Source organism: Chiloscyllium plagiosum, unplaced genomic scaffold, assembly GCF_037043375.1.
Source record: "Chiloscyllium plagiosum isolate Xiang-an unplaced genomic scaffold, Cpla_swu_hap1 HiC_scaffold_38, whole genome shotgun sequence".
NCBI lineage: Eukaryota > Metazoa > Chordata > Chondrichthyes > Orectolobiformes > Hemiscylliidae > Chiloscyllium > Chiloscyllium plagiosum.
The window spans coordinates 25,811,635-25,834,157 of NW_028270176.1; the positions used below are offsets into that span (position 1 = coordinate 25,811,635).

Below are 22,523 nucleotides of genomic sequence, written 5' to 3' on the forward strand. Positions count from 1 at the left end.
ACGCCTCAGCAGGGTGGAGAGATTGAGAAGGAGAGTTCTTCATGGTAACCTGAGCTGATGCAGGAATTTAATCCATGCTGTTGGCGTTACTCTATCATGAATCAGCCATCCAGCCAACTGAGCTAACCAACCACAGGCCACTACGTTACCGAGTAACATCATCAGCAGGTATCAGGTACATCAGGTCACTTACCAGTCCTGGACATCGTTCCTCAGTTCAGTGGTAAACTCAGTGGCTTGAATGCACTGATTCAAGAGTTTGTGAATGTTTGAAATGGTATTCTGGTCACATTCAGAGCTCTGCAAGAGGATGCGCTCAATCAGAGCTGGGAAGGGAAGAGCAGAAAGAGACATAAGTTACTAGGCTCAGCGCCGAGGGAGCGCCGCGCCGACAGAGGCTCAGCGCCGAGGGAGCGCCGCGCCGACAGAGGCTCAGCGCCGAGGGAGCGCCGCGCCGACAGAGGCTCAGCGCCGAGGGAGCGCCGCGCCGACAGAGGCTCAGCGCCGAGGGAGCGCCGCGCCGACAGAGGCTCAGCGCCGAGGGAGCGCCGCGCTGTCGCAAGGTGAGAACTTAAACTGACGGATGGTGTGGCTGTGCTTCATGCTGCATGTGGGATCTTGCTGTATGTAAAATGGCTGCTTGTGTTTCCTTCATTAAAGTGTGAGCTTAATTCTAAAAAAGGCCCTTCATTGCATTTGTGGTTTCAAGTGACCTGAGCCAGGAATGGGAATCTCTCTTTAATCCTCAAATATTTCACAGTTCCAGCAGCGTTATAACAGTGTCTCTGGGTTGTGATGAGGTTATCCCACAATGTGTCTCCCCTCCCCCTCTGTTAGCCTCACAGTGGACTCTTCACCCCCCCCCCCCACCTTACCGTCTGCATCAGTGACCGGCGTGATGTTGTCTCGTCTCTGCAGTGTCTGCACAGAGTCTCTCTGGTGGAGCAGAGTTGCTTCCAGTGACCTGCGCTCCACCTTCATCTTGGCTGCATGCTCCAGCAGGAATTCAGGAGCCTGGGGAGAGAGGCAGAGAGTTATTCCACAATACCAAAGGGAGATAGCTGAATGGGAAAGGGAGGGAAGTGAGAATGAATGGAATTGATTTTTCCAAGGAGTGGACACAGACTCGATGGGCCAAAGGGACTCTCGCTGCGCTTCAGTGAAGTTCTGCACCACTGAGGGATGGGTGCCTCTGCTCGTCTCCCTGAGTCTGTGCACGTGTCTGTGCGTATGCATCCGGGCAGGCGGGGGTTCCAACTATTATAGGTCTCATCCCTGCCCCCGGGTTACGTCCTCAGCTAACACTGGCTTCTCATTGGGTGATAAACCTCTAAAAACCTCCCCCCACAGGCATTCCCCGATTCCCATTACTCTGTCAGTCGTGGCCATGCTTTAACAGCCTGGGATCGAGCTCTGGAATTTTCTCCCTAAAGTCTCTCTCCCTGTGCCCATCTCTGTCTCTCTGCACCATCCCCATCTTTCCCCTCCTGTCCCCGTCGCTCCCGCCCCACCCCTGTATCTCTCTTCTTCACGAAGACACTCGTTATAAAGCGAAATCTCTGACTGAAATGTTGGGTCCACAACACATTCCCTCATGAGTTAAGTGTTAGATAGTGCTTAATTGATACGCCTGTGCAACACACTGGGCACGTTTTACAGCATTCAATGTGCTACCTAAATGCATATTGTCATTACCTTGTAGAACGGGAAATACATACTCTTCTTGAGGCCCTGGAAGAATTGACGATTGTTCAATGAAGAGTCCAGTTTGTGGATTGACAGTTTGTGGACAGGAAGCCTCTGGAACCTGAAGAGAACAAGACACTGCAAAACCTCCAAAACCACAGCCAGGTAATGAAATAACACATCCAGGATCCCGCACAGCCCAGGTCACAATGCCCACCGCCTTTACACCAGCCTTCACATGGCTAAGCCATTTAAATTGACCATGGGGGAGTTAACAAAGGAGGAGTAGGAGGAAAACAAGATCTGAACCATTGGTCAAGTATCGTTGCAAATACAATTCGATGTTGATCAGAGAGGGGTGGTACAGTTTGGAGGAGGTGATTAAAATGTCATACATGCCCTGTATAATGAAAGGTCAAATAGGCTGGAAGGGCAGAGAATTACAAGTTACAGAATTAAATGTCACACAAAGTACAGTCAATCAACCATAACGTTATATGAAAACCAGGAGAGAATCAGGGTTTGCTGATAGAACGATGGGATTCACAATAAAATTCTCCCGCAGCACTGGCCCTCCGACGGCGCGGCCCTCCCTCAGCACTGGCCCTCCCTCAGCACTGGCCCTCCCTCAGCACTGGCCCTCCCTCCCTCAGCACTGGCCCTCCCTCCCTCAGCACTGGCCCTCCCTCCCTCAGCACTGGCCCTCCCTCCCTCAGCACTGGCCCGCCCTCCCTCAGCACTGGCCCTCCCTCAGCACTGGCCCTCCCTCAGCACTGGCCCTCCGACAGTGCGGTCCTCCCTCAGCACTGGCCCTCCGACAGTGCGGCCCTCCCTCAGCACTGGCCCCTCCGACAGTGCGGCCCTCCCTCAGCACTGGCCCTCCCTCAGCACTGGCCCTCCGACAGTGCGGCCCTCCCTCAGCACTGGCCCCTCCGACAGTGCGGCCCTCCCTCAGCACTGGCCCTCCCTCAGCACTGGCCCTCCGACAGTGCGGCCCTCCCTCAGCACTGGCCCTCCGACAGTGCGGCCCTCCCTCAGCACTGGCCCTCCGACAGTGCGGCCCTCCCTCAGCACTGGCCCTCCGACAGTGCGGCCCTCCCTCAGCACTGGCCCTCCGACAGTGCGGCCCTCCCTCAGCACTGGCCCTCCGACAGTGCGGCCCTCCCTCAGCACTGACCCTCCGACAGTGCGGCCCTCCCTCAGCACTGATTGGGAACTGTCAGCTTGAATTTTGTGTACCGTTCGTTACAGTGGGCTCTCAAACGTGGATTGTACTGGCTCAGAGGGGAGTGCGCTCACCGTGAAGCTAGACATGGGGAAGGTGCTGAACAAACAGTATCACACTTGACTCCTGAGGAGCCCAATATTAAGAGGGATTTTGTACACCACCCCCCCACCCCCCAATCCCCAAAAACCAAGTCATCGTTACTCACTCTCCTACAAGTCGGCGATCCAGGGTGGGCAGTGAAACGGCTGTGAAGAGGTTCACTTCCCTGCTGACGGAATTGTGGAGCTCCTCGGTCAGTGAGCGAATAGGATCCTCCTGCACCCCAAGTTTCTGCCTCATGAAGGAGCCAATCTACAATGACAGCAGCAGGCTGCGATTATATAGCTCCCTGAACCAAGTTGAAAAATAAAAAATACCTCCACAGTCAGGGGACCGGAACACCCGGCCTGAGACACAATGAAATATCAAGGACAGGCGACCAGAAAGCTTGCTCAATGAGACTGATTACTAAGGAGCATCTTAAAAAGTGTGTGTGTTTTGGTGTGGAAAGGAGAGTGGTGGTGGCGGCGGCAGAGGGGTGGGGGGATTTTGTCAGCAGAGTAAGAACATAGAACAGTACAGCACAGTACAGGCCCTTTGCCCCACAATATTATGCCAAGCATTCATCTTAATCTAAGATCAACCTAACCTACACACCCTTCGATTTACTGCCATCCATGTGCTTGGCCTGCAGTCGCTTAATGTTCCTAATGTATCTGACTCTACTCCCCACTCTGTATAAAGAATCCACCTCTGACATCTCCCCTATACCTTTCTACAATCATCTTAAAATTATGACCCCTCGTGACAACCATTTTTGCCCTGGGGAAAATGTCTCTGGCTATCTATGCCTTTCATTATCTTGTACACATCTATCAAGTCACCTCTCTTCCTTCTTCTCGAGCCCTAGCTCATTCAACCTCTCTTCATAGGACAAATCTTCCAATCCAGGCAGCATCCTGGTAAATCTCCTCTGCACCCTCTCTAAAGTATCTACCTTCTTCTGGTCGCCTCATTGTAAGAACTGGACACAATATTCCAAGTGTGGTCTAACCAGGATTTTAGAGAGCTGCAGCTCTTAAACTCACACCCTCTGTTAATGAAAGCCAAAACACCATATGCCTTCTTAAAAATCCCATCAACATGGATGGCAACTTTGAGGGATCTATGTACGTGGACTCCAGATCCCACTGTTCCTCTACACTGCCAATAATCCTGCTTTTAACCCCATATTCAGCATTCAAATTTGACCTTGCAAATTGAATCACTTCGCATTTGTCGAGGTTGAACTCGATCTGCCAGTTCTCAGCCCAGCTCTTCCACCCTGTCAATGTCTCGTTGTGTCAAGGGTTGTTGCAGGCTACAATCTACAACACCACCAACCGCTGTGTCATCGGCAAACTTACTAACCCACCCTCCCACTTCTTCTTGCAAATCATTTATAAAAACTACAAAGAGCAGATGCCCAAGAACTGATCCCTGTGGGATCACCGACCTCCAGGCGGAATACTGTCCATCCACTATCACTCACTGTCTTCTTTCGGCCAGCCAACCTTCTATCCAGACAGCCAAATTTCCCTGTATCCCATAACTTTCTGAATGAGCCTACCGTGGGGAACCTCATTAAATGCCTTCCCTGAAATCCAAATACACCACATCCACTGCTTGACCTTTTGTCAACTTTTCTCGTCACATTCTCAAAATCTCAATAAAGCTGGTGAGGCATGACCTGCCCCTCACAAAGCCATGCTGACTATCTTTAACCAAACTACATTTTTCCAAATGGTCATAAATCCTTTCACTCGGAATCCTTTCCAGTACCTTGCTTACCACAGATGCAAGACTGGTCTGTAATTCCCAGGGATTTCCATATTCCCTTTCTTGAACAAAGGAACAACATTCGTTTCCCTCTAATCAGCCAGTACTACTGCCATGGAGAGTGAGGATGCAAAGATCATCGTTAGAGGCGCAACAATCTCATTCCTTGGATATATCTGGTCCGACCCTGGGCACTTATCGATCTTGATGCTTCCCAGAATTTCCAGCACGTCCACTACCTTTGCATCAATCTGTTCAAGCCTATCCACCGGGTCCACAGAGCTCTCACTATCAACGAGATCCCTCTCTCTCGTGAATACTGAAGCAAACAAAACTCATTTAGGGCCTCCCCTACTTCTTCAGACTCCAGGCACAAGTTCCCTCCACTATCCCTCATCAGCCCCACCCTCTCTCTGATCATTCTCTTACTCCTCATGTGCATGTAGAACGCCTTTGGGTTTTCCCTAATCCTCCCTGCCAAGGCTTTTTCACGCCGCCTCTGAGCTCTCCTCAGTCCATTCTTGAGTTCTTTCCTAGCTACCCTGTAATCCTCTAAATCTGTGCCAGATTCTTGCTTCCTCAACCTCAAGTAAGCTTCCTTCTTCCTTTTGATGAGAAACTCCTCTGCTCTTGACATCCAAAGCTCCTTCACCTTACTGTTCCTTGCCTGTCTCAGTGGCACAAAGTTACCCAATATTTGTACAAGCGCTCCTTAAACATCATCCACATTTCTGTTGTGCAATTCCCACATAACAATTGTTCCCAATTTATACTTCACAGCTCCTGTCTAATAGCAGTATAATTTCCCCTCCCCCAATTAAATACCTTCCCAGACTGTCTGTTCCTATCCCTCTCCATGGCTACGGTAAAGGTGAGACAGTTGTGGTCACTGTCACCGAAATGCCGTCCCACTGAGAGGTCTGACACCTGCTGGCCTGGCTCGTTGCCAAGCACCAAATCCAATATGGCCTCCCTTCTAGTCGGCCGATCCACATAGAGTCAGAAATCCCTCTTGGACAAACCTGACGAAAATCAGCTCCATTCAGACCATCTGCACTGAGGAGGTTCCAATCAATATTGGGGATGTTGAAGTCACCCATAACAATAACTCCGTTACATCTGCACCTTGCCAAGATCTACTGTACAATCTGTTCTTCCATCTCTCTGCTGCTCCTTTCCTGTTACTGACTTCCACCATACTGACTCAGTTGACAAACCTTCCTCAACAAATGTCTTTTCCCTGCAGCTCCAGTGCACTCTCTAATTAATAACGCTACTTCCCCTCCTCTAATAGCACCCCTCCCAGTTCTTTTTAAGAAGATTTAAACCCTTGAACATCCAGCCACCATTCCCACCCCTGTGAAATCCATGTCTCTGTTACAGCTACAGCATCGTAATTCCCAGTACCGATCCATGCTCTAAGCTCATCACTTATTCCTTACACTCCTTACATTGAAACAGACACTTTAACCCATCCCTATCAACTGTGTATCCTTCCTGACAGACTCCTTGCATTCTATTTCTGCCCATACAACAACTACCCTCTGATCTGTAGCTCTCATTCCCATTCCCCTGCTAAACTAGTTTGAACCCTCCCAAGGTGCTCTAGCAAATCTCCCGCTCAGGACATTGGTGCCCCTCCAGTTTAAGTACAACCTGTCCTTCATGTACAGGTCCCACCTTCCCCAGAAGGTACCCCAATGACCTAAGTTTCTGAAGCCCTCCCTCCTGCACTAACCCTATAACCACATGTTTAGCTGCACTCACTTCCTGTTCCTTGCCTCACTAATGCTAGTAAGGTTTGGAGTTCCTGAGATGGGACAGGTTAGTGGGAGACTGACCTCCATTTGTGTCTTCATAAGTTGACTCTTGGCTGATGAATTCCCTTTCACTAAAGCACGGATGAGATCTTGCTTTGTCTCCTGTAAACAACAATTGTTAGAAAAGCTGAGGAAAACAAGGAACACCAGAGGCACAGTGCCCCTGACAGGACACACCCTGTAACTGGCCTTTTAACAGATCAAGTCAGCATCGCAGGAATAATTCACCCTGTCAGACTGAACTCGGTCACAGGACCTGACTATAGGGGGCGGAGTACAAAACTCCAGACAATACTCCAAGGGTAGCACTGAGGGAGTGCCGCACTAGTACCGAGGGAGCACTGCACCAGCAGGGGTGTCATCTCTGATTTGACACTATAAAAGGAAACTGCGTCTGCCCTCTCGTGTGGGTGTGCTTATCTTGATGATAAGCAGGAAGCAGCCCTCCCTGATGTCTGGGGCCGATACTTATTCCTTCACCAGTATCACTGAAAAACAGGTGGGAGGAGTCATTCTCACTCTGGTTGTGGGATAGCACTGTGCACCAAAGGGCTTTTCTAAGTGAACTTGCATTACTGAACATCACTCATTGGCTGTGAAGCCACAGGACAGCCACATCTTTGTAAAGAAGATGTTCTGCTGTGATTCCTGTCTGAAAATGGTGGAATATACTTTCAAATCCATCGACTGCACAGGATAATCGCGGTCACGTGACATTTCACACTGGGGAGGGCCCTCAGAGACCAGGGGTCGGAGGGAACACAGAAAGGTCAGAGGGTGTAAAACTTCGCTCCAGCAGGTCACAGGCAGATCCTGTCAGTCTCGCCCAGCCCCTACCTCAACAGCAGACTTACCACGAGAGCTTGGAAGTGGAGAATGCTGCTGTGCTTCTGCTGCAGGATCTGGATCTCACGGTTCTTGGTTTCTATGGAGTTAGCTAAGAGCTGAGCCTGTTCCGAGAGCTCCTGGAGGTAGCTCCTCTTCTCCATCGCAGTCAGTTCCAGCTCCGAGGCCTCCCTGTCACAAACACAAGCGCACTGTCCAGTGAGATATGGCTGCAGGCGAGACCAGCGATGCCGCTCAATGTCTGCAGAAAGGTTGACAGCACCCTGCTATTCCACTGCCTCCTACCTGGCAGCTCCAACCTCCGCCATCTATATGGTCCCATCTTACAAAGGATTCGGTTTACCATTCTGTCCTCTGTGGTCCCTGTTTGCTGATCTCCACTGAAGCTAGGGAAGGGATTGCTGGGCCCCATGCCAAGATACTTGCATTATCCATAGCCATGGGCAAAGTGCCAAAAGACTGGAGATTAGCTAACAAGGTGCCATTATTTAGGAAAGGTGGTAAGGAAAAGCCAGGGAATTATAGACCAGGGAGCGTGACTTCAGTGATGGGTAAGTTGATGTGTCATAGTGGCTCGGTGGTTCACACTGCTGTGTCACACCACCAGGATCTGGGTGGGATGCTCCTCGGAGGATCGGTGTGGACTTGATGGGCTGAATGGCCTACCTCCACACTAAGAATTCAATGATTTTATAAAATTGTTGGAAGGGATTCAGAGGGACAGGATTCACGTGTATTTGGAACTGATTAGGGATACTCAACGTGGTTTTTATGCTTGGGAAAATCATGTCTTGCTAACTTTACTGAGTTTTTTGAAGAAGTAATGAAGAGGATTGATGACGAGAGAGTAGTGTATGTTGTCTATACTGGCTTCAGTAAGGCATTCGACAAGGTTCTGGACGGTAGACTGGTTAGCATAGGATCGTGATGGAGGGTTGCTTTTCAGACTGGAGTCCTGTGACTAGCAGTGTGCCATAAGGGTTGCTGCTGGGTCCACTGCTTCTTGTCTATAATTTATAGACACTTATATGAATATAGGCAGTACGGTTAGGAAGTTTGCAGATCACACCAACATTGCTGGTGCAGTGAACAGCAAGAATAAAACAGGACCTTGATCAGACGGCCTGGGAGTGGCAGATGGAGTTTAATTTAGAATAATGTGAGGTGTTGTATTTTAGTTAGGCAATTTAGGGCAGGACTTATACACTAATAGTAAGGTCCTGGGGAGTATTGCCGACCCACGAGACCTTGAGGTCCAGGTTTATAGTTTCTTGAAACTGGAGTCACAGATATGCAGGGTAGCAAAGGTGACGTTTGGTACACTTGCCTTCATTGGTCAGAGCATTGAGTATAGGAGTTGAGAGGTCATGTTGCGGCTGTACATGATATTGGTTAGGCCACTTTTGGAAAACTGCGTTCAATTCTGGTCTGCCTGCTACACAAAAGATATTGTGAAATTTGAAAGGGTTCAGAAAAGATTGCAAGGATGTTGCCAGGGTTGGGAGGGGTTTGAGTAGGGAGAGGCTGAATAGGCTGCGTCTATTTTCAATGGAGTGTCACAGAGGCTGATGGGTGGCCTTATAAAATCATGAGGGGCATGGATAGGATGAATACCCAAGGTCTTCTCCCTAGAATGGGAATGTCCAAAACTTGATGGCATATGTTTAAGGTAAGAGGGGAAGGATTTAAAAACGGTCGTAAGGGGCAATTTTCTTTCCACTTAGAGGGTGGTGCATGTGTGGAATGAGCTGCCAGAGGAAGTGGTGGAGGTTGGTACAATTACAACATTTAAAAGGCATCTGGATGGGTATATGAATAGGGAGGGTTTAGAATGATATGGGCTAAATGCTGGCAAATGGGACTAGATTAATTTAGGATATCTGGTTGGCAAGGACGAGTTGGACCGAAGTTCCATGCTATACAGTGCTATGACTGGTGTTTTACCCAAAGTGGTTTACTCAGGTGAGGGAAGAGGTTGAGAAGCAGATCCCTTCATGGCAACCTCAGCCAATGCAGGAATTGAAACCTCACAGCTGGCATCACTCTGCATTGTAAACCAGCCATCCCACCAACTGAGCTAACCTCGCCACAAGACTGTCGAAGAGGGGACAAAGCTTCTGACCTGACAGCAGACAGGAGCTCAGCATCATGCGCATACTGTTCCTCCAGCAGGCGATTAAACTCCTTATTCAGCGCCGTCAGCCTTCCACTCATTTCCTTCTCCCGCCTGAGGGCCCCGATCTTCTCCACTGCCCGGACCTCACAGTCTCGCCATCTCTCCTGCCGAGGGACCACACAAAAACGCAATTTAACTGCTTCCCCTCTGGGAGATAACGCAGGGCAGTTCAACTTTACCACAGATCATTCCAGCCCCACATCAACAAGGATTAAGATGTTTCAGCCAGGGGTATTGGGTTGGGGGAGGGGGGGGCATTGTTAATCAAGGATAGTATTACAGCAGCTGAGATAATGTTTGCGGACTCATCCACTGAGGTAGTTTGGGCTGAGGTTACAAACAGGAAAGGCGAGGTCACCATGTTGGGAGTTTGCTATAAGCCCCTGAATTGTTCCAGGGATGTAGAGGAAAGGATAGCAAAGATGGTTCTCAATAGGAGCGAGTGTAACAGGGTAGTTGTTATGGGGGACTTTAACTTCCAGTTCAGTTAATTTAGACGGGTCAGTTTGTGCAGGAGGGTTTTCTGACACAGTACATACACAGGGCAAAAAGGGCCAACGCCATATTGGATTTGGTACTGGGGAAATTCCTGATGAAGGGCTTTTGCCCGAAACGTCGATTTTGCTGCTGCGCCTCGGATGCTGCCTGAATTGCTGTGCTTTTCCAGCACCACTAATCCAGAATCTGGTTTCCAGCATCTGCAGTCATTATTTTTACCGAAATGAACCCAGTCAGTTGTTCGATTTGGAGATAGGTGAGCACTTTGGCAATAGTGACTGTAATTCGGTTATGCTTACGCAATAGGCAGCAATAGGTATATACTGCAAGGAAAGAGGTATAACTGGAGAAAGGCAATTACGATGGGATTAGGCAAGATTTAGGATGCATAGCATGGGGAAGGAAACTGCAGGGGATGGACAAACTTGAAATGTGGAGCTTATTCAAGGAACAGCCACTGGGTCCTTGAAAATTATATACCTATCAGGCAGGGAGGTAGTTGTTGATAGAGGGAGCCATGATTTACTAAAGAAGTTGAAGCTCTTGTCAAGAGGAAGAAGGCGGCTTATGTGAGGATGAGGCGTGAAGGCTCAGTTGGGGGCTTGGGAGTTATAAGTTAGCCAGAAAAGACCTAAAGAGAGGGCTAAGAAGAGGGGACATGAGAAGTTGTTGGCAGATAGGATCAAGGAAAACCCTAAGGCCATCTGTAAGTATATCAGGAATGAAAGAATGACTAGAGTAAGATTAGGGCCATTCAAAGACAGTAGTGGGAAGTTGTGCGCGGAATCCGAGGACATAGGGGTAGCGCTTAATGAATACCTTTTGTCAGTATTCACATTAGCGAGAGTACGGAGACATAAGCTACTAGATGAGATGGGATTGAGGGTGACAAAGAGGAGGTTTTAGCAATTTTGGAAGATCTGAAAATAGATCAGACCCCTGGGCCGGACGGGATTTATCCTCGGATTCTCTGGGAAGCCAGGGAGGGGATTGCACAGCCTTGGCTTCAATCTTGATGTCATCATTGTCAACAGGAATAGTGCCAGAAGACTGGAGGATAGCATATGTTGTTCTCTTGTTTAAGAAAGGAAGTTGGGACAACCCTGGTAATTATAAACCAGCGAGCCTTACTTCAGTTGAGGGCAAGGTGTTACAATCATCTGGAATGGAATAATTTGATTAGGGATAGTCAACACGTTTTTGTGAAGGGTAGGTCATGCCTCACTAACCTTATTGAGTTCTTCGAGAAGGTGACCAAACAGGTAGATGAAGGTAAAGTGGTGATGTGGTGTTTATGGACTTCTGTAAGGCATTTGATAAAGTTCCACACGGGAGGCTATTGCACAAAATACAGAGTTTTGGGATTGAAGATGATTTAATGGTTTGGATCAGAAATTGGTTAGCTAAGAAAAGACCGAGGGTGGTGGTTGACGGGAAATGCTCAGCCTGGAGCTCAGTTACCAGGTGTGCCGCAAGGGTCTGTTTTGGGGTCACTGCTGTTTGTCACTTTTATACATGATCTGGATGTGGGCGTAGAAGGATGGGTTAGTAAATCTGCAGATGATACTAAGGTATGCAGAGTTGTGGATAGTATCAAAGGATGTTGTGGGTTACAGAGGGACATAGATAAGATGCAGAGCTGGGCTGAGAAGTTCCTGATGAAGGGCTTTTGTCCGAAATGTCGATTTTCCTGCTCCTTGGACGCTGCCTGACCTGCTGTGCTTTTCCAGCACCACTCTAACCTAGACACTGGTTTCCAGCATCTGCAGTCCTCACTTTTGCCAAGTAGCAAATGGAGTTTAATGTGGAAACCAAGGTGATTTACTTTGGAAGTAGTAAGAGGAATGCAGAGAGCAGGGCTAATGATAAAATTCTTGGCAGTGTAGATGAACAGAGAGATCTCAGTGTCCAGGTGCATAAATCCCTGAAAGTTGCCACCCAGTTTGATAGGGCTGTTAAAAAGGCATATGATGTGTTGGCATTTATTGGTAGGGGGATTGAGTTTCAGAGCGATGAGGTCATGCTTCAGCTGTACAAGACACTGGGAAAGGCCGCACTTGAAGTATTGCGTGCAGTTCTGGTCACCGCATTATAGGAAGGATGTGGAAGCTTTGGAAAGGGTTGAGAGGAGATTTACCAGGATGTTGCCTGGTATGGAAGGAAGATCTTACGAGGAAAGGCTGAGAGAACTGAAGCTGTTTTTGTTGGAGAGAATGTTGAGAGGTGACTTAATTTAGATGTATAAGATAATCAGAGGGTTAGATAGGGTGGACAGTGAGATCCTTTTCCTCGGATGGTGAAGGCTAACACGAGGGGATATAGTTTTAAATTGAGAGTTGATAGATTTAGGACAGATATCAGGGGTAGTTTCTTTACTCAGTAATAGGGGCGTGGAACAGCTTGACTGCAGTAGTAGTAGACTCGCTGACATTAAGGGTATTTAAGTGGGCATTGGACATACATCTGAATAATGGAACGGTGTAGTTAGATGGGCATCAGATTAATTTTACAGGTCAGTGCAACATCAAAGACCGAAGGGCCTGTATAGCACTTTAACGTTCTATGTTCAATGTTCATTCGCCCCCTTCACCACTGTCACTCAATCATAGCAGTGTGCGCCATCTACAAGACGCACTGCAGCAATTTACCAAGTCGCCTGAGGCAGCATATTCCTGAACACTTCCAGCTAGAAGGGTAAGGGCAGTGTCTCAGAGGGTGACCGTACGCAACACCAGCTCCTCCAAGTTCCCCCCTGACTCCCTAAAACAACTTTGCACGGAGATGGAGTCTGTCTCAGGAAGGATGTCAGCTTTCAGCGACTACTGTGTGATCAAGTGGTTCACGGATGGTCACAGCAAGCAGGAATCCACTGACAATCCAAAAACTGCTGCAGTTCAAGAAGGCAGTTCACCCCAATGTTTTCCAGGACAATTAGGGATGAGCAATAAATGCTGGTCCAGCCTCAAACAGCCACATCCCAGGAAATAATAAAGGAAACACAATCATTTGGTCAAACAGCAACAACAAAAACCAGTGCATCAAAGATGGGGGCGGGGGGTTGGAAACTGCAGGCACAGCAACATTTTGTTAAACTGAAGGCGTTTTGACATAATCAAGAACTGTTCCATTTACTTCACTGTGGCGGGTGTCAGTGGCTGGATCAGCATTTATTCTCCATCACTAATTGCCTTTTCAGAAGTTGGTGATGGGCTGTCTTCTTGAACCGCTGCAGTCCACCTGCTGTGGGTTGACCAACAATGCCTTCAGGGAGGAAATTCCAGGATTTTAACTCAGTGACAGTGAAGGAACGGTGATATATTTCCAAGTCAGGATGGTGAGTCACTTGAAGAGGATCTCAAAGGTGGTGGTGTTCCCATATGTTGTCCTTCTAGATGGAAGTTGTCGTGGGTTTGCTTTCTGTGGCCCACCAGTGAATTTTTGCAGGACATTTTGTAGATAGTACACACTGCTGCTACTGAATGTTGGTGGTGGGGGGGAGCACATGCTTATGTATGGAATGCCAATCAAGTGGTCTACTTTGTCCTGGAAGGTGTCAAGCTTCTTGACTGTTTTGGAGTTACACCTACACAGACAAGTGGAGAGTATACAATCACAGTCCTGTCTTGTGCCTTGGGGAGTCAGAAGGAGAGTTTACATTGACAGACGCATTGATATGGCATAAAACTTCAGCTGCAGCTTGCATCTTTTACACTTATTGAATATTATCTTGGACAGATTGTTGATTCCAACATAATTTGGCCAAGGATGAAAGTTTCAGCACTCAGGAAAGAGTCCCCAGAAGGCTGGGGGTGGGGAATGTGGGGCTTGCTCCCACAGGGGAGAGGGGAGGATGTGCAATTGTTCCCACAGGGAAGGGGTTTGGAACATGTCAATTTATTAATAGAGAGAGAAGTATAAACACACAAGGAAGAAAGGAATAGAAGGAGATGTTGGTGAGGGAGTGAGGGGAGATGAGTCGAGAGGTGGGGAGGGGAGAAATCACTGCTGTGGGAGAGCGCACAGGGAAGAAGCAAGGAACAGGATGGCCTGTTTCCCAACTATACATCATAAAGATGAACTTGTGCTGATCAGTGTGGCATTACTGGATAGTTTCAGGCTGGCTCTCCCTGTGCTTGGAATATGTTCACTCTGACCAAACATTTACACTCCCACTCAAAAGCTAATCTCTCACATCGTACAAACCTCAAGTAAAGACTTGACAGAGCGTAGAACCGCAGGAGCCTCGGAGACATCCTGTAGGTGGGAACGACTGTAGGAGAACCTGCAAACAAAAAGGGCACCATTGCCAGACTCAGCAGTGATATATCATTAACAAAAAGACAACTCTCGGTCAGATTAAAGAGCTTCCAGTAAACACACACACACTTCTCAGAAACTCAAACCAGAGGGAACACTGTTAGGGTACAGAGTCCAGCTCTGTCAACTTTAAAATGAAAGTAAAGTTGCCTCTACACTGCACTCCCCCCCATCAAACATTCCCAGGACAAGGACGGCACAGGGCTAGATACAGAGTAAAGCTCACACTCCTCTCTCAAACCAAAAGTAATGCGCCTCTTCTCTTCTTTAAAAACAATTAAAGTAAAGCTCTCTCTACGTTTTTAAACCACAAATGGAAAATAAACCTTCATCGACATTTACCCCACAAACACTTTGAGGAGAAAGTGAGGACTGCAGGTGCTGGAGATCAGAGCTGAAAATGTGTTACTGGAAAAGCGCAGCAGGTCAGACAGAATCCAGGGAACAGGAGAATCGATGTTTCGGGTATAAGCCCTTCTTCCCTGGATGCTGCCTGACCTGCTGCGCTTTTCCAGTAACACATTTTCAACCCCACACACACTTCCATGCCAGGTGCAGCACAGGCTTAGCTACAGAGTAAAACTGCCTCTACTCTTTAAAACTAAAGACTCCTCTACATGTTTTGTTTAACACTGAGTCTCCATCAAACACTATTTTAAGCAGAGAAATATGCATTTACTTATTTCAACTGGGAGTAAAGTCTCCTCTTTCTTTTAAACTGAAAGTAGAGCTCCTTTCACACTGTTCACAAACACACTCAGGACAGGGACAGCTCAGGGTTAGATAAAGGGTACAGCTCCCTTTGTTCTATTAAATGAAATGTAAACTGAAAGTAAATCGCCCTTTTCTCTTTTACACGAAATGGAAATAAAAAGTAAACACACTTTCAATACTGTCTCAACAAAAAACACTTGAAGGTCAAGGACAGTATGGAGTCAGGCACAGAGTTAGCATCCCTACACTCTTAAATAGGAAGCAAAACTCCCACTACTGTTAAACTGGAGTAAAGCTTCTATTACAGTACTCCCAAACACTCCGGACAGAGATTGCATGGGGGCAGATACAGAGTAATGCTTTCTATTCTTTTATGCTGAAAATAAAAGTCCCTCTATTTGTTTAAACTCAAAGTAAAGCTCCCTCCACACTGCACCCATCAACACTCCCAGGACAGGGACAGCACAGGATTAAATACAGAGTAAAGCTTCTTCTACACTGTCCCCCCATCAAACACTCCCAGGACAGGAACAGCACAGGGTAAAATACAGAGTAAAGCTTCTTCTATACTAGGCAACCCAGAAGACTCAACATAGAGTTCTCCAATTTTAAATAACCTTCCTTCCCATCCCACAATTCCCTTTCCAGCCTCTCTTCATCCCTTCCATTCCACTTACTGACCCTACCTTCCAGCCACCAACCATATTCACTCCTCCCATTATCAAACAGGCCGTACCCTCTACCTGTGTTCACCTATCACTACCTCACCCCTCTTGTCAGTCTCCCCACCCAACACTCTCCCTCAGACCCCCCTTTAACTGCAGCTCCCCTCACCTCCACTCCTAGTCCTGAAGGGTTACACGTGAAACATTGACTTTTCCACCGCCTGATGCTGCCTGGCTTGCTGTGTTCTTCCAGCCTCCTGCTCGTCTCCCTTGGATTCCAGCATCTGAAGCTTTGTTGTCTCCTCTACACTATTCCCAATCAAACACTCCCAGGATAGGGACAGCACTGGGTTAGATACAAAGTAAAGCTCTCGCTACACTGTCCCCACCAAACACTCCCAGGACAGGGACAGCATGGGGTTAGACACAGAGTAAAGCTCCCTGCACACAGCAAGAGTTCTGCCAAACAAAGATTACCTGAGGACTTCCATGTCCTTTCCCACATCCACTTTCGATTGGAGTTCCATGAGCTCCTCTTTATTCTCAGCTGCCAGAGTCTGCACTGCCGCCAGGATGTGGATTGGTGGGTGTGACGCATTAACACCCTGCACAAAAACAAAGGCTGAAAATTGCAAAAAAACCAGACAAAACCCCCAAGTCTGCGTACACAGCGCTCCCTATCTCAGCAGCCCCCTACACCCTGGTGAGTATGGGTATGTGGGACCCCATATCCCAAGGAGAATTGGCACTCACCTCTATCTGGTTCAGCCATTGCTGATAACTGTCACTTCTCAGGTCATAGCCCCTGTCACTGTGAGCAAAGGAAAAATACATTTAATAAATATGAGGTACAGAACACCTCCCCCGTACCCAACCTCCCCCCCCATCTGTCACCGCCCCCGGCCCCGAGCCCCGCTCCCACCTCCGTCACCTCCCCCGTCCCCACCTCCGTCACCTCCCCCGTCCCCACCTCCGTCCCCGACTCCGTCACCTCCCCCGTCCCCGACTCCGTCACCTCCCCCGTCCCCACCTCCGTCCCCTCCCCCGTCCCCGACTCCGTCACCTCCCCCGTCCCCACCTCCGTCCCCTCCCCCGTCCCCGACTCCGTCACCTCCCCCGTCCCCGACTCCGTCACCTCCCCCGCCCCCACCTCCGCCCCCACCTCGGTCCCCACCTCGGTCCCCACCTCGGTCCCCTCCCCCGTCCCCTCCCCCGTCCCCTCCCCCGTCCCCTCCCCCGTCCACACCTCCGTCCACACCTCCGTCCACACCTCCGTCCACACCTCCGTCCACACCTCCGTCCACACCTCCGTCCCCTCCCCCGTCCACACCTCCGTCCCCTCCCATGTCCCCACCTCCGTCCCCTCCCCCGTCCCCACCTCCGTCACCTCCCCCGTCACTTCCCCCGTCCTGGAGCCCCGTCCCCACCTCCGTCACCTCCCCCGTCCCCACCTCCGTCCCCTCCCCCGTCCACACCTCCGTCCCCTCCCCCGTCCACACCTCCGTCCCCTCCCCCGTCCCCTCCCCCGTCCCCGACTCCGTCACCTCCCCCGTCCCCTCCCCCGTCCCCACCTCCGTCACCTCCCCCGTCCCCACCTCCGTCACCTCCCCCGTCCCCACCTCCGTCACCTCCCCCGTCCCCACCTCCGTCACCGACTCCGTCACCTCCCCCGTCCCCACCTCCGTCACCTCCCCCGTCCCCACCTCCGTCACCTCCCCCGTCCCCACCTCCGTCACCTCCCCCGTCCTGGAGCCCCGTCCCCACCTCCGTCACCTCCCCCGTCCCCACCTCCGTCCCCTCCCCCGTCCCCACCTCCGTCCCCTCCCCCGTCCACACCTCCGTCCCCTCCCCCGTCCACACCTCCGTCCCCTCCCCCGTCCACACCTCCGTCCCCACCCCCGTCCCCGACTCCGTCCCCTCCCCCGTCCCCGTCCCCACCCCCGTCCCCACCCCCGTCCCCGACTCCGTCACCTCCCCCGTCCCCACCTCCGTCACCTCCCCCGTCCTGGAGCCCCGTCCCCACCTCCGTCACCTCCCCCGTCCCCACCTCCGTCCCCTCCCCCGTCCCCACCTCCGTCCCCTCCCCCGTCCCCACCTCCGTCCCCTCCCCCGTCCACACCTCCGTCCCCTCCCCCGTCCACACCTCCGTCCCCACCCCCGTCCCCGACTCCGTCACCTCCCCCGTCCCCGACACCGTCACCTCCCCCGTCCTGGAGCCCCGTCCCCACCTCCGTCCCCTCCCCCGTCCCCACCTCCGTCCCCTCCCCCGTCCCCACCTCCGTCCCCTCCCCCGTCCCCACCCCCGTCCCCACCTCCGTCCCCTCCCCCGTCCCCACCCCCGTCCCCACCTCCGTCACCTCCCCCGTCCTGGAGCCCCGTCCCCACCTCCGTCCCCGACTCTGTCCCCGACTCCGTCACCTCCCCCGTCCCCGACTCCGTCACCTCCCCCGTCCTCGACTCCGCCCCACCCGTCTCCGACTCCGTCGTCACCTCCCCCGTCCTCATCTCCGTCCCCGACTCCGACACCTCCCCCGTCCCCGACTCCGTCACCTCCCCCGTCCCCACCTCCGTCCCCGACACCGTCCCCTCCCCCGTCCCCGACTCCGCCCCCCGTCTCCGACTCCGTCACCTCCCCCGTCCCCATCTCCGTCACCTCCTCCGTCACCTCCCCCGTCCTGGAGCCCCGTCCCCACCTCCGTCCCCTCCCCGACTCCGTCACCTCCCCCGTCCCCTCCCCCGTCCTGGAGCCCCGTCCCCACCTCCGTCCCCTCCCCGACTCCGTCACCTCCCCCGTCCCCATCTCCGTCCCCTCCCCCGTCCCCATCTCCGTCCCCGACTCCGACACCTCCCCCGTCCCCGACTCCGTCACCTCCCCCGTCCCCACCTCCGTCCCCGACACCGTCCCCACCCCCGTCCCCACCTCCTTCACCTCCCCCGTCCCCGACTCCGTCCCCTCCCCCGTCCCCGACTCCGTCCCCTCCCCCGTCCCCGACTCCGTCACCTCCCCCGTCCCCGACACCGTCACCACCCCCGTCCCCACCTCCGTCACCTCCCCCGTCCCCACCTCCGTCCCCTCCCCCGTCACCTCCCCCGTCCCCGACTCCGTCACCTCCCCCGTCCCCGACTCCGTCACCTCCCCCGTCCCCACCTCCGTCCCCTCCCCCGTCACCTCCCCCGTCCCCGACTCCGTCACCTCCCCCGTCCCCGACTCCGTCACCTCCCCCGTCCCCACCTCCGTCCCCACCTCCGTCCCCACCTCCGTCCCCTCCCCCGTCCCCGACTCCGTCACCTCCCCCGTCCCCACCTCCGTCCCCTCCCCCGTCCCCGACTCCGTCACCTCCCCCGTCCCCGCCCCCGACTCCGTCCCCTCCCCCGTCCCCACCTCCGTCCCCACCTCCGTCCCCACCTCCGTCCCCTCCCCCGTCCCCGACTCCGTCACCTCCCCCGTCCCCACCTCCGTCCCCTCCCCCGTCCCCGACTCCGTCACCTCCCCCGTCCCCGCCCCCGACTCCGTCACCTCCCCCGTCCCCGACTCCGTCCCCTCCCCCGTCCCCGACTCCGTCCCCTCCCCCGTCCCCGACTCCGTCACCTCCCCCGTCCCACACTCCGTCACCTCCCCCGTCCCACACTCCGTCACCTCCCCCGTCCCACACTCCGTCACCTCCCCCGTCCCACACTCCGTCACCTCCCCCGTCCCACACTCCGTCACCTCCCCCGTCCCCTCCCCCGTCACCTCCCCCGTCCACACCTCCGACCCCTCCCCCGTCCCCGCCCCCACCTCCGCCACCTTCCCCGTCCCCACCTCCGTCACCTTCCCCGTCACCTCCCCCGTCCCCGACTCCGTCACCTCCCCCGTCCCCACCTCCGTCACCTCCCCCGTCCCCACCTCCGTCACCTCCCCCGTCCCCACCTCCGTCACCTCCCCCGTCCCCACCTCCGTCACCTCCCCCGTCCCCACCTCCGTCCCCACCTCCGTCCCCTCCCCCGACTCCGTCCCCTCCCCCGTCACCTCCCGCGTCCCCGACTCCGTCACCTCCCCCGTCCCCACCTCCGTCCCCGACTCCGTCCCCGCCCCCGTCACCTCCCCCGTCCCCACCTCCGTCCCCTCCCCCGTCCCCACCTCCGTCCCCTCCCCCGTCCCCACCTCCGTCACCTCCCCCGTCCCCACCTCCGTCCCCTCCCCCGTCCCCGACTCCGTCACCTCCCCCGTCCCCGACTCCGTCACCTCCCCCGTCCCCACCTCCATCCCCGCCCCCGTCACCTTCCCCGTCCCCACCTCCGTCCCCTCCCCCGTCCCCACCTCCGTCACCTTCCCCGTCCCCTCCCCCGTCCCCTCCCCCGTCCCCACCCCCGTCACCTTCCCCGTCCCCACCTCCGTCACCTCCCCCGTCCCCTCCCCCGTCACCTTCCCCGTCCCCACCTCCGTCACCTTCCCCGTCCCCTCCCCCGTCCCCGATACCGCCCCCTCCCCCGTCCCCGACACCGTCCCCACCTCCGTCCCCACCCCCGTTACCTCCTCCGTCTCCGTCCCCGCCCCCGTCCCCGACTCCGTCCCCTCCCCCGTCCCCGACTCCGTCCCCTCCCCCGTCCCCGACTCCGTCACATCCCCCGTCCCCGACTCCGTCACATCCCCCGTCCCCGACTCCGTCCCCGACTCCGCCCCCCCGTCCCCACCTCCGTCACCTTCCCCCGTCCCCGACTCCGTCACCTCCCCCGTCCCCGACTCCGTCCCCACCCCCGTCCCCTCCCCCGTCCCCGACTCCGTCCCCACCCCCGTCCCCGACTCCGTCCCCACCCCCGTCCCCTCCCCCGTCCCCGACTCCGTCCCCACCCCCGTCCCCGACTCCGTCCCCACCTCCGTCACCTTCCCCCGTCCCCGACTCCGTCACCTCCCCCGTCCCCGACTCCGTCACCTCCCCCGTCCCCACCTCCGTCACCTCCCCCGTCCCCGACTCCGTCACCTCCCCCGTCCCCGACTCCGTCCCCACCCCCGTCCCCTCCCCCGTCCCCGACTCCGTCCCCACCCCCGTCCCCGACTCCGTCCCCACCTCCGTCACCTTCCCCCGTCCCCGACTCCGTCACCTCCCCCGTCCCCGACTCCGTCACCTCCCCCGTCCCCGACTCCGTCACCTCCCCCGTCCCCGACTCCGTCACCTCCCCCGTCCCCGACTCCGTCCCCACCCCCGTCCCCTCCCCCGTCCCCGACTCCGTCCCTGACTCCGTCACCTCCCCCGTCCCCACCTCCGTCACCTCCCCCGTCCCCACCTCCGTCCCCTCCCCCGTCCCCACCTCCGTCCCCTCCCCCGTCCCCGACTCCGTCACCTCCCCCGTCCCCACCTCCGTCACCTCCCCCGTCCCCACCTCCGTCACCTCCCCCGTCCCCGACTCCGTCCCCTCCCCCGTCCCCTCCCCCGTCCCCTCCCCCGTCCCCTCCCCCGTCCCCGACTCCGTCCCCTCCCCCGTCCCGTCCCCGACTCCGTCCCCGACTCCGTCACCTCCCCCGTCCCCGACTCCGTCACCTCCCCCGTCCCCGACTCCGTCCCCTCCCCCGTCCCCACCTCCGTCCCCTCCCCCGTCCCCACCTCCGTCACCTCCCCCGTCCCCACCTCCGTCCCCTCCCCCGTCCCCACCTCCGTCACCTCCCCCGTCCCCGACTCCGTCCCCGACTCCGTCCCCGACTCCGTCCCCACCTCCGTCACCTCCCCCGTCCCCGACTCCGTCCCCTCCCCCGTCCCCGACTCCGTCCCCTCCCCCGTCCCAGACTCCGTCACCTCCCCCGTCCCCACCTCCGTCACCTCCCCCGTCCCCTCCCCCGTCCCCGACTCCGTCCCCACCCCCGTCCCCGACTCCGTCCCCACCCCCGTCCCCGACTCCGTCACCTCCCCCGTCCCCACCCCGTCCCCTCCCCCGTCCCCGACTCCGTCTCCACCCCCGTCCCCGACTCCGTCCCCACCCCCGTCCCCTCCTCCGTCACCTGCCCCGTCCCCGACTCCGTCCCCTCCCCCGTCCCCTCCCCCGTCCCCACCTCCGTCCCCTCCCCCGTCCCCGACTCCGTCCCCTCCCCCGTCACCTCCCCCGTCCCCACCTCCGTCACCTCCCCCGTCCCCACCTCCGTCCCCTCCTCCGCCCCCCCGTTCCCTCCCCCGCTCCCCGTCCCCTCCCCTGCCCCCGTCCCCTCCCCCGCCCTCCGTCCACTCCTCCGCCCCCTGACCCCGTCCACTCCTCCGCCCCCACCTCCGTCCCCTCCTCCGCCCCCCCACCTCCGTCCCCTCCTCCGCCCCCCCACCTCCGTCCCCTCCTCCGCCCCCCCACCTCCGTCCCCTCCCCCGCCCCCCGACCTCCGTCCCCTCCCCCGCCCCCCGACCTCCGTCCCCTCCCCCGCCCGCCCGACCTCCGTCCCCTCCCCCGCCCGCCCGACCTCCGTCCCCTCCCCCGCCCTCCATCCCCTCCCCCGCCCCCCCGTCCCCCACCTCCGTCACTCCTCCCCCATCTCCCCCGGCCCCGACTCCCGTCCCCATCTCCGCCACCTTTCCCGGCCCCGGCCCAGGCACCGACTCCCGCCCCATCGCCGTCACCTCCCACAACCCCGACACCCCTCGCCACCTGTCACCTCTTTAAGCTCCTACATTGTTCCTTTCATCTGTCACCTCTTCTACTCCCTACAACCCCTGAAGTCTCAATGTTGCACAAATGCTTGCCTCTCACCCACCTCCCAG

At 55.3% G+C, this 22,523-nt stretch overlaps 1 protein-coding gene across 2 annotated transcripts in view; it reads right to left on the reverse strand.

Annotated features, from left to right (window-relative positions):
• Positions 1–22,523, reverse strand: part of haus5 (HAUS augmin-like complex, subunit 5) — a 32,745-nt gene that overhangs the window by 970 nt on the left and 9,252 nt on the right. For both annotated transcript variants that reach the window (XM_087981067.1, XM_043683247.2), the window contains exons 10-19: positions 16,561–16,618; positions 16,285–16,412; positions 14,315–14,393; positions 9,560–9,717; positions 7,446–7,608; positions 6,613–6,693; positions 3,120–3,265; positions 1,696–1,807; positions 876–1,014; positions 194–326 (exon numbers count right to left, since the gene is read on the reverse strand). In XM_087981067.1, the coding sequence (XP_087837193.1) occupies positions 194–326; positions 876–1,014; positions 1,696–1,807; positions 3,120–3,265; positions 6,613–6,693; positions 7,446–7,608; positions 9,560–9,717; positions 14,315–14,393; positions 16,285–16,412; positions 16,561–16,618 (1,197 nt within the window). The remainder of the gene's footprint in view (positions 1–193; positions 327–875; positions 1,015–1,695; positions 1,808–3,119; positions 3,266–6,612; positions 6,694–7,445; positions 7,609–9,559; positions 9,718–14,314; positions 14,394–16,284; positions 16,413–16,560; positions 16,619–22,523) is intronic.